This window comes from Fragaria vesca, linkage group LG2, assembly GCF_000184155.1.
Source record: "Fragaria vesca subsp. vesca linkage group LG2, FraVesHawaii_1.0, whole genome shotgun sequence".
NCBI classification, from domain to species: Eukaryota; Viridiplantae; Streptophyta; class Magnoliopsida; order Rosales; family Rosaceae; genus Fragaria; species Fragaria vesca.
Window position 1 is genome coordinate 25,212,216 of NC_020492.1, and position 10,813 is coordinate 25,223,028.

General features: G+C 38.5%; 2 protein-coding genes across 2 annotated transcripts; one reads left to right on the forward strand and one right to left on the reverse strand.

The window, feature by feature from the left end:
* Window positions 1–2,671: 2,671 nt before the first annotated feature.
* LOC101308538 (dnaJ protein homolog) lies at window positions 2,672–5,460 on the forward strand. The gene is made up of 6 exons (XM_004291480.1): window positions 2,672–2,986; window positions 3,228–3,399; window positions 3,493–3,634; window positions 3,752–4,028; window positions 4,134–4,332; window positions 4,441–5,460. The coding sequence occupies exons 1-6, from the start codon at window positions 2,831–2,833 to the stop codon at window positions 4,764–4,766; spliced, it is 1,272 nt and encodes a 423-aa protein (XP_004291528.1). The 5' UTR covers window positions 2,672–2,830; the 3' UTR covers window positions 4,767–5,460.
* Window positions 5,461–5,928: 468 nt separating this feature from the next.
* On the reverse strand, window positions 5,929–10,184 carry LOC101314345 (probable receptor-like protein kinase At1g49730-like). The gene is made up of 7 exons (XM_004292983.1): window positions 10,063–10,184; window positions 8,597–8,852; window positions 7,277–7,329; window positions 7,131–7,198; window positions 6,563–6,652; window positions 6,370–6,439; window positions 5,929–6,233 (listed from the first exon to the last, which is right to left on the reverse strand). Exons 1-7 carry the CDS (start codon window positions 10,124–10,126, stop codon window positions 5,929–5,931), a joined length of 906 nt encoding a protein of 301 aa, XP_004293031.1. The 5' UTR covers window positions 10,127–10,184.
* Window positions 10,185–10,813: the final 629 nt, after the last annotated feature.

Genomic DNA, 10,813 nt, shown 5'->3' on the forward strand with positions numbered 1-10,813 from the left:
CTATGAAAAGTTGTAAAGCTAAGTGTAGCTATGCGCCCACGCAACGCCAATGTAATGGCAGTAACTCCTTTTTCAATACTTAATGGTATGAAAGGTTGAGGCTTATTCTATCCCTACATAAGAAAGACACATCAATAGCGAAATCAGAATCTGCCTAGTTTCGTAGGTCAACTTCCACAGGACCTACAGGAAATCTCACTCACTAGAAAATGGTGAAATTGGTACCATTGGAAAGATCTATGTGTATAATTTCTAGGGACACCAACCATTTGATCATACCTATCATATTGAGTGAGTTATGGCCGTTTTCATAAAGTAGGACGAATCTGTCCGAGAATCTAATTTTGGCAAAACAGTCAACTTCGACGGGACTTTGTGAATAGCTCCTGACGAACCAGAACGTGTGTAATATACAATTGGAAAGCTAAATGAGTCTAGTTTCCAAAACCATTTACGGTTCGTTCATATGTATTTCCTAGAGGAAGTTACGACTGTTCTAGTAACTGAAGGTCATGCTGCGCGGAAATCTAATTTCCTGCACGAACTTATGTTTTGAGTTCACAAGCGACCTTCTCCTCAAGATCTAAGTGTAAAAGATCATTTGAGGACAATACGGCATGTATTTAGTTAATCATTGCCTAATGCCACATTTGAAGACATGTTAAAGAGTCATTGACATGCTAAGTTGTTGAAATTTCCGTGATTAGTAAGAATCAGGAAGAGCCCTATGATGGATGTAAAGATCAGGGAGAGGTGCGAACTTCAGGGGGAGTCTAGCACATACATACATGTCACTATCAAATGTGAAGGGTGCGTTGTACTCTTTTTCTCCTACGATCTAGGTTCAGTTTTTCTCCCACAGGGTTTTTGTGACTTGACTAGGTTTTTGACGAGGCAACAGATCAGCACCATCGGCATATCAGCGCGCGGCACGAAGGGGAGTGTTCTAGGATATTCTGTATCTTTCTAGATATTCTTTATGTGTGTCTTGGCCTTATGCCAATAGGATATGTAGTTAGATTAGATCTATATATTCATATCCTTACCATATTGGTATTGTGTAATTCCCTATATAAAGGGCTCCTATCAATGAATAAGATGATGATTCTCTTGCTATATTTTTGTCTATACAATTTCTACTTCATCATAAATTACGTTTTTGTTAAATTATTTAATTTATTTTGGCCACTCACTCTAACAATGGTTATAGAACCTCTTCGCGGAGGGGCTCCGTTGTTATCGGCTCTCATTTGGGCTCGGGCTCTAGCTTCTTCTTCCTATAGGTCCTCTGTTAATTGCTATATGGTTTGTGCATCCTTTCCTTTATCCTGGTCCAGTACGCGTTTGATCTCCATTGCATACAAGTTCTTTAAGCTAATCTAGTCCCCTTTTATGGATGCGATGTGCTTACCATCATTGAAGATAAACTTCAATACCTAGTAATGGGTCGACGCCTTTGGCTTCCATCTTGTGTAACCAATCTCACCCCAAGATGGCATTGTAAGCTGACTGTTTATCTATGATGACGAAGTCAATTATTACAGTCTTCTCCAGTTGGGATTGGCAATAAAATCTCTAAGCCTTTAGTCTTCTCCAATTGCTATACATTGACTATGGAATTTTGTTTGTTGTTGTATAAAGTTGTTATATCTTTCTTTAGTTTTCTGACTACAAAAGTACTGAGAAATAAATAATCGGCTCAATGTATTGAGATTCGAAATCAATTATGGCTTGAGATCCTAGAACCATGCTGACGTCGGTCCTATAAGGCTCGATGGGAAGAGCTTGCACATTATTTTCTCATCCTTCGTTTCAATCAACATTTGTTGTTTGTACCCGTTAATATGATTGAACGGGTCAGTAGTTCCATCATACCTTTGAGGCTTATGCACATTTAGGATATCGTCAGTAATGGGGATCTACCAGCGTTTCTTGCAATCTCTGCTGCCATTTCGCGTGCTCCTCTCCATCCTCTCTTGCCATTCTTTGTGCGCTCTCTTCGGTCGACTTATGCCTTTGCTGTCACCATTCACGCACGTGCTTGCGCCAATGTTTGCCGTGCTATCAAGTTGGCGGGCTTCGTCGTTGACCTCATCATCTGACGAGTCACTATCTATTTGAAAAATACGTTCGAGCTGCCATCTTCGACGGTTTTCTAGATCTTGCTTCTCCTTCAACGATTTTCTCAATTGTTGGCATTCACTTCCGCAATGATTGCCACATTTAATATGACATCTACTACTACATTTTCTTGTCATCAATCGCGTATTTATCCTGTCTTAAATATTTCGGAGAATTATTTCTGAATCCCACATCCCTCTAATAAAAAGAACTTGTTACGAGTTGAAATTGCTGTGTATGTTCCAAATAAGTGGCTGTTGTAAGCAAGTCCACACAATAAGGAAGTCTACGAGGTAGACGAGGAAAGTCCAAAGAGGGGGTTTCACGGAAGAAGCATCTAGAACTCAAAACGTTTCCTCCTTTTATATTTTTCCTTTTCCTCACCAAATAATTCTTTCATCACCACATCTGACGGTCGAGAATCCACAGCAAGTGAAAAACCTAAAGACAGAAAAAAAGCATTCTAGATCCTTCTACCGTCCACTCTCTCGAATAATCACCTGGTTTCCTTTCTTCTATAAAACCCCTTCTCTCTCACAGATGCCATTCTCTCCTCGCGTTTAGGTCGTGTTTGCCTCCAAAGTCTCCGTCTTTCTCAGCTCAGCGGATTCTCTTAACCGAGTCTCTGCCCAAATCTGATCTGATACCAATCTGAAGAGGGGAGCCTGTCAATTTTCGATTTGGGGTTTCTATCGAATCGGAATCGAAGATGTTCGGAGGAGGTAGGGCGGCCAAGAAGAGCGATAACTCAAAGTACTATGAGGTTCTGGGAGTCTCCAAGACTGCTTCCCCTGATGATTTGAAGAAGGCTTACAAGAAAGCCGCCATCAAAAACCATCCTGATAAGGGCGGAGATCCTGAAAAAGTACCCATTTTTTCATCTTTTTCATTAATCTTTGTCGATTTCCAGATTTGGGTGATTTGATCTGTTTGTTTATTGATATGGTTTCATATAAATTATTAGTTTTTTCGGGGCTTATGACTGGTTTTAGCTGATTTCAAGATCTGGGTGTAGGTTTTGAGTGGGCCGTGTGTGTAGGTTGAGGTTCCTGGAGCGATTGAAACTGTAGATATAGGCCTAATGAGGTTTTTTAAATTGTATGCAGTTTAAAGAGTTGGCTCAGGCTTATGAGGTTTTGAGTGACCCGGAGAAGCGTGAAATATATGATCAGTACGGTGAGGATGGCCTGAAGGATGGTGGGCCACCGGGCCATGACCCATTTGATATCTTCTCGTCATTCTTTGGTGGTGGTGGCAGCCCATTTGGAGGCATGCCGGGTGAGTACAGTCAAAGCGATTTTGTTTAGGGATATGGGCTCGTTCATATGTTTTGAAGATATCAGGAAGTTTATAAAATTTTTATATGAGCAGGTGGTGGTAGTAGCAGAGGAAGGCGCCAGAGACGTGGAGAGGATGTGGTTCACTCATTGAAGGTCTCTTTGGAAGACCTATATCTTGGAACCTCGAAGAAACTTTCCCTGTCACGGAATGTGTTGTGCTCCAAGTGCAAAGGGTGAGTAGTTATTTCACATGTCAGTACTTTCATGGAGTTCACTTTTTAGTAGTTTTAGTGTAGATTGAGTCGTGAGATGCATATGATTCTTATATGGGCACCTGTTGTAAATGGCAGTAAGGGGTCAAAATCCGGTGCCTCGACCAAGTGTGGTGGTTGCCAAGGAACTGGTATGAAGGTCACTATTAGGCATCTTGGACCCTCTATGATTCAACAGATGCAGCATGCTTGCAATGAATGCAAGGGTACTGGGGAGACCATCAGTGACAAGGACCGCTGTGGACAGTGCAAGGGAGAGAAGGTTGCTCAAGAAAAGAAGGTCTTGGAAGTTCATGTCGAGAAGGGTATGCAGAATGGACAGAAGATCACGTTTCCTGGTGAAGCTGATGAAGCTGTACGTTTTCCAGTTGTCCTGATTGTGATTTATGCTTAGTTCTTTCATGCTATTTGTGAAGTGAGGGATTGATGTGGTTTGCTGGCTTTGTTTTTGTCTTTGCAGCCTGACACAATCACTGGTGATATAGTATTCATCATTCAGCAAAAGGAACATCCCAAATTCAAGAGAAAGGGTGATGACCTTTTTGTGGAACACTCTTTGTTGCTGACGGATGCTCTATGTGGTTTCCAGTTTGTGCTGAACCATTTGGATGGCAGACAGCTACTTATCAAATCCAACCCTGGTGAAGTTGTGAAGCCTGGTTAGTAGTGTTAATGAACTTTGTCATCAGAAAATGTTTTTTCTATCTGGATATGCCAATTGTTATTCCTTAGATTATTGATCCTGTTGCGTAACTACAATTTGGCAGATTCGTTTAAGGCTGTCAATGATGAGGGCATGCCAATGTATGGGAGGCCTTTCATGAAGGGCAAGCTATACATCCATTTCTCAGTCGAGTTCCCTGAAACGCTGAGCCTTGAGCAGGTCAAGGCTTTAGAAGCTGCTCTTCCAACAAGGGCATCATCTCAGCAGCTGACAGATATGGAGCTGGATGAGTGTGAAGAGACGACTCTCCATGATGTGAACATGGAGGAGGAGATGAGGAGGAAACAGCACCACGCGCATTCGGAGGCCTATGATGAGGACGAAGACATGCCTGGTGGTGCGCAGAGGGTGCAATGCGCGCAGCAGTGATTGTATTCATAACTCATAGAGGATGTGTTGACTGTGATGAGTGGTGTTCTGGATGAAACTTTAAAATTTTGGCAGGACTACTTGGGGTGTCTAAAGATTATTTTGAAAGTTTCTATTCTATTCTTGAACTATTTATAAATGACCATAGTTCCTACTGTTCCTATGGTGAATTCGATTGACTAAGCTGTCTGATTTGGTTAAGGCGCTAATCTTTCTGTCTGTCTAAATGCTGATAACATCGTAGATAATAAATTTTTGTGGATTTAGCATGAGATTCTGTCTGAAAATCATGTTCCAGGCGGCTGCTATTTTGTGTTCATCTTGCACAGAAAAAAATTGCACACACAATCCAGACAATGATGCATCATCGGTTTAGCGGTTTGGTTATACATTGCCAGCTTCATATGTGACCCTAACACGGGTTGAATTGTTAGTTCCAGGTCCTAGCTGTGCTAATAACATTCGGGTTTATGTTTTGGTGGCCCTAACTTGTTGGATTACCCTGGGTTTAGTTATTTTCAATTCTTAATACGAATTGTGGGAGCTCGTTTCGGTTCATTTTAGTTTTGACAATAAGGCCTCGTTTGTAACCATTAGGAACAGAAAATTGTTTATTTTCTGGAATGTTGAAGGAATGCTTAAGGAAATGAAAGTCCTGAAGGCTGAGAAAATATCAGAGAAAATTGTTCTTTCTAAAATCCGTAACCATTTTCTCATCTTATTACCAAACATCGGTACAGAAAATTATCAGGAAATAAATATATCTTTTCAATTCCTTCGAAAGATAAAAAAACTACTTTCATTTTCACAAACTTAACGGGGCCTAATTCTTCATTTTGAATACTGTGCGTTGGTATATTCTACAGAAATATGATTAATAGAAGCCTACTTGATGTTATTGGGTATCAGTATTAAGTTCCCAATTTTGTTTAGTTTGACCTCGAATAATTCAAACAGTCGGCTCCAACCAGTGTTTGTTCTTGGTGTAAGGGCAAAAACAGGGGAAAAAAGCGGTGGCATTAGAATCTTGCCGCAATATTATTGTGGCCCTTGAGTATGGCAATAAAACCAACTTGATGAAAGCAGCGATCACATACTATCTCCATGAAACAATCAATGATTTCACCAAAATGATGTACATGAAGTGACGGCGTGTACAACACTAGTCACGAGATATATCTAATTTTTTCTGGAGATAGCGGAGTATATGCAGAATAGAAGTCGTTGGCTTATCTCCAGATTTAACACACAACTTCGCTACAGCTAGAAGACTTTTGAGCTCCCTAGAATCGTAACTATTACCTAGATCAGGATCTATCATATTGTCAATTGAACTGCTGAAGCGAGACTCCCGGATCCACTGAACTAGATCAGCACCTCCATTTTCAGATGACTGACCAGTGATTAGCTCCAGGATCAGCACCCCAAGTTGGAACATAATGTTGCCACATTCCTGACCCATGCAATCTGCACGACTGTAAAGGATGAGTTTTAACACAAGAAAGTCCAACTACAGTTGATTCAAACTCGATTTATTATTATTTTATCATTCTTCTAAGTAACTATCATAATAATGAGAACGGTGACAGTACAGAAAATCAACCTTTTGGACATGAGTTATGAGGCACTGTGACATAATTTTCACCGGAACTTTGAAGGCCAATGTCTGAAAGCTGTGATCATGACAGGTTGATTGTTTTTGCAATTAGCGTAAAGGACACCAAAATATGTAGACCCATATGTTCATAATTTGAAAGCTATATGACGTACTAGGGCAGAACGAAAGGGAGATATACCTTTGCATTAAAGTTTTCATCTAGCATGATGTTACTTGAGCTAATGGAGACATGAAACATTGGGGGTTCATTGAAAAGAAGCAGATACTCCTGCATCAGAAACTTGGTGAAATGTAAACTAAGCTGCTATGTCTTTGAACACGGGAGTCCTTCAACATATAAGAGATTAATTTACACAATCAAGGCACAAAAACAAAAATTCAAACTTGTAAATGCTTGTATTGATGAAGAACAGGAACAGGCAGATAAAATCTGCATTGTAGCTATATGGATGACTGTTACGAAAGAAGATCTTATTCCTAAGCAAGTACTACGAACAACTTATTAACTTATAATTTATATAGAGCATAGAGAAATTGGTATAGAACTCTTAAACAGTGATGCAGTTTCTATTACTGATTTATTAATTTCTTAACATCATTAAAACGTAAATTCTCATCATGCTCCAATTGACAACTTTTCACTATCAGATAGATGCATACATTCATCTATGCAGGTGTATAGGATGTGTATAATAAAACCATGATGTACTTGTGACCACACAATAAGAAGAACTTCTCTGACATACCAATGCTGCCACCACACCAACAGCTATTTGTAGTCTTGTCCTCCAATTTAAGGGAGTCCTAAGGGGATCTGCCACCCAATAGAGAAAATATCAACTTTTACACTGGTACACACATACACGAGTTCTACAAGAGTCTAGATTGTTACCATTAAGATGTTCCTTCAAACTCCCTCTTTCTATGTTGTCAAACACTAACAACCTACAGAAATAAAGAGAACTATTATAAAAACATAGGGCAACTATTTTGTTACAAAACAGATAACTAATATAATTATAACTACATACATGGAAAGACCTATATGTCTCTCCTTGTTACATACAGATTTGTGAAAACCAACAGAAACTTCAATACCAGGAACACCAAACATAAACAGTTCAAGACAAGATCAATGAAACAATAAGCGCGTAGGCATCACAAGGAAGATGGATAATTACCTCCTATGCAGTTTACAAGTTACAAAAAAATAAAGTCCACTATTACGTTCAAAAAATTGCAACAAATTTCCAAAGCAAATAACTTACTGCAACACAGATAGATAATAAAAATTTTCCTTTCAGTGCGTCTATGAATAATTGGATTGATACAGTACACCCTCCCTCCATCCCCTCCCTCCGCACTTAAAACCAAGTAATTATGATATTTCAATTTGTGTGGCAACAGGTAATCAGGAAAGGTTTTCCAGTATATGCTGCTCAATAATCGAAATGTACCTAGTTATTAAAATGAGAGAAAGAGAAAGCAAGACTAAGCTGCTCAATAATCGAAATGTACCTAGTTATTAAAATGAGAGAAAGAGAAAGCAAGACTAAGCTGCTCAATAATCGAAATGTACCTAGTTATTAAAATGAGAGAAAGAGAGAGCAAGACTAAACAGTTATATTGGTATACTGGTCAGCGGTTACGAATTCTAGTATGAGGCTGACACTATTAGTGAAGTTATGGATGATCCAGAGGAGAGAACATAATATAATCATACAACATTCATATGTACTAACCGGGGAATATAAGTGAAATCCGTTTCAGCATGGAAATATAAATGCAGAGATAGCGTGTAATTTGTGAGTAATAAATAATAATACAGGAAACTGTAATGCTGGTGCTGAAAAGGTGATGATTTTGAGGTTCAGTTATGTAAATCTGTTATTTATATTTCTTCCAAGTTAGAACTAAGGTCATCCCTTCAAGATAATTAAAAAGACTGCTGAATCTCAGCTCAAGTTACACAATATTAACCTGAGAACTGGGTACCACAACTTGTCCACAAGTGATTATCCTAAACACGATTGATTTTCCATGGCCTCTTTCTACTCGGGAAACTAGCAAATCATACAAAGCTCGAAAATCACTGTATGTCCAAATCATAAAAGAACACATATTTTTTGCTCTTCCGAGAAGGTGCCTGTTTGTATGGCGGGCAGGTGAAATTAGAAAGAAGTGAAAAAGTGGAAAGAGATGGGCACCAAACCGTTTATTTCCGATAGAGAAACCCCTGAGAGCAAGAAGATGCCGATGATGCAGACGCCCCAAGAGTTGCATTTCCCTGTAGAAGACATGTTCTGCCTGACTATAATCTCTAATTTCTTTTACCAAAGCAACCCCGCCATCTTGATATCTGGCCTTGTAGACAACTATGTGAGAGTTGGTATACATGATCCTATGAAAACCATCTGTAGCTCTCTTTATATCTTTGTATGGAAAACGCTTCATAAATATCATTGGGCCTGAAAACATGATACTAATACATTTCATATCTTCAAACCATAAGATTATTACCATAACTGTAAAAAACAAAGTGCACTAATCTTCTCTTTTCAACACATTATAACATCTGGAATACGTTTGGATGAGCTAAATTGAGTAAATTCTATGCCATTACTTCAGAAGTCATAATTTAATCTCTAAGAGCTAAATTCCAGGACTGGGAATTACACATTTAAACTTCAATTGTACATGAAAACAATCTTCAAAACAGACCTTCAGCTTACTCAGTACATATGACAATGTAAGTAATATCACAGCATAAGTATGAGCATAAGTATACTTGGTTCATCTCACAGCATCATAACTAAAGATAGCATTCAATGCATAAACGTATAAGAAATTCATTCAAGTACACAAAAAAGTTCATATGACACAAAAAGCTGACAGCATAAATGATGACAATGTTTTACTTGAATAGAATATTTCATAATTTCAGGCTTGATTCAAATATTTCCAAGTTAACCCTAATGCATCTGCAACAGCGCAAGGCTCTTTGCAGATACTTCTTCTAGTTTGATTATGGTAACAAGTTAATTAGGGACAATTATATGCACATATGGATCAACTTTATATGTAATTGATCAAGTTCAAAGTGGCAACTGATACCATTTGTATCCGATATGGTGAACTTTAAGCTCATTATGAACAGCATATTTTGGGGTAAAACAACGACATATTTCTTCGGAAGATAAGAATGTATTTATCCTACAGTCCATCGAAATAAAACCAAGGAAACATAGAACCATATTGTTACTTGGACAGTAGTCTCCAGCCAAGGGAACCATACTTATACAATAGTTTAATCTCCAATTGCCCTTGAAAAGTGTCATTTAGATCAAGTTCTTACAATGCAGACCAATGAAATTACTGGAATTAACCCCTATTAACAACTCAATTTTGTGCAACCTCACAATTCACAATCAAATCCGGCGTGATCCACAAAACACTCTGAAAATAAAACAGAGCAACAACAAACATCTCCCCAGACAATTCCACCAAACCAAAACAAACTAAAGCCATCTAGAATTCCACAGCTTTAACTCCAAATTCAACCCAATCCCAACCACACCAAGTGACAGCATCAAGAACTCCACATTGTTAAGAACCAAAGCAAAAGAAACAAGCAATGCAAATGAGAAAGTAGTTTCAAGAATTGAAATAACGACGTACCGGGTCGAGATCTGCAGAGCCAGGCGAGGAGACGGGATCGGAATTTAGGGAGAGAGAGATCCATTTTGGGAAATTGGAGTGGGTGATTGATCCAAGTGGGAGTTGCAGTAGAAGAACAGAGATGCAGTAAAATTTAAAAGCCATGGCTACTTGCTTTATCTTTATATATAAAGGAGGGGTTTGATTCTCTTTCCACGTTTTGTGGTGGGAGTGATCATATTACTTGAAAGTGAAGAATAAACAGAATTGACTGTCATAATCATCTGGGTAATTTTGGTAGCTCTGCAGAGACTGACTGTTTTTTTAATGGTCAACTTGGACAGAATGAATAAGGGTTAAATGGTTGACAATTGCAATTTACTCATCACTCGTGTGTAGCCACATACATATATGTATGGCTGGACCTTTAGAGTTTTAGACACCCAAAAAATTGAAACTAGTCAAAACCGCAACGAACCAACATCGAGAAACCGAAATCGGAAGAAACCGGGGTCATAGGTTCATAAAGCTGCAAAGAATTGAGCTGTGCGGTCGAGGGGTTCATCAAATATGTTCTACCTAAATTACTATTATTGTGTTTAGTTGAAACAATCAAGTTAAAATGTTAGTATAGTAAAAAAAAATAGGAGTAGATAATTTTTTTTTTTTGAATAATAAGTAGTTTTTTTATTTTTTTTATTTTTATTTTTTAATTTATTAATAACTCACACCCCTACTTATATATGTATAGCGAGGTTTGAACCCATGATCT

What these genes read in the sequence shown, in the direction of transcription:
- LOC101308538 (XM_004291480.1), top strand. Translation starts at nt 2,831, where the DNA reads ATGTTCGGAGGAGGTAGGGCGGCCAAGAAGAGCGATAACTCAAAGTAC. An exon ending in AGGGCGGAGATCCTGAAAAA is followed by an intron (nt 2,987 to 3,227) that starts GTACCCATTTTT and finishes AATTGTATGCAG; the next exon opens with TTTAAAGAGTTGGCTCAGGC. An exon ending in CTGGTGAAGCTGATGAAGCT is followed by an intron (nt 4,029 to 4,133) that starts GTACGTTTTCCA and finishes TTGTCTTTGCAG; the next exon opens with CCTGACACAATCACTGGTGA.
- LOC101314345 (XM_004292983.1), bottom strand. Translation starts at nt 10,126, where the DNA reads ATGGATCTCTCTCTCCCTAAATTCCGATCCCGTCTCCTCGCCTGGCTC. An exon ending in TTTGAAGGAACATCTTAATG is followed by an intron (nt 7,199 to 7,276) that starts GTAACAATCTAG and finishes ATTGGGTGGCAG; the next exon opens with ATCCCCTTAGGACTCCCTTA. An exon ending in ATGAAAACTTTAATGCAAAG is followed by an intron (nt 6,440 to 6,562) that starts GTATATCTCCCT and finishes TCATGATCACAG; the next exon opens with CTTTCAGACATTGGCCTTCA.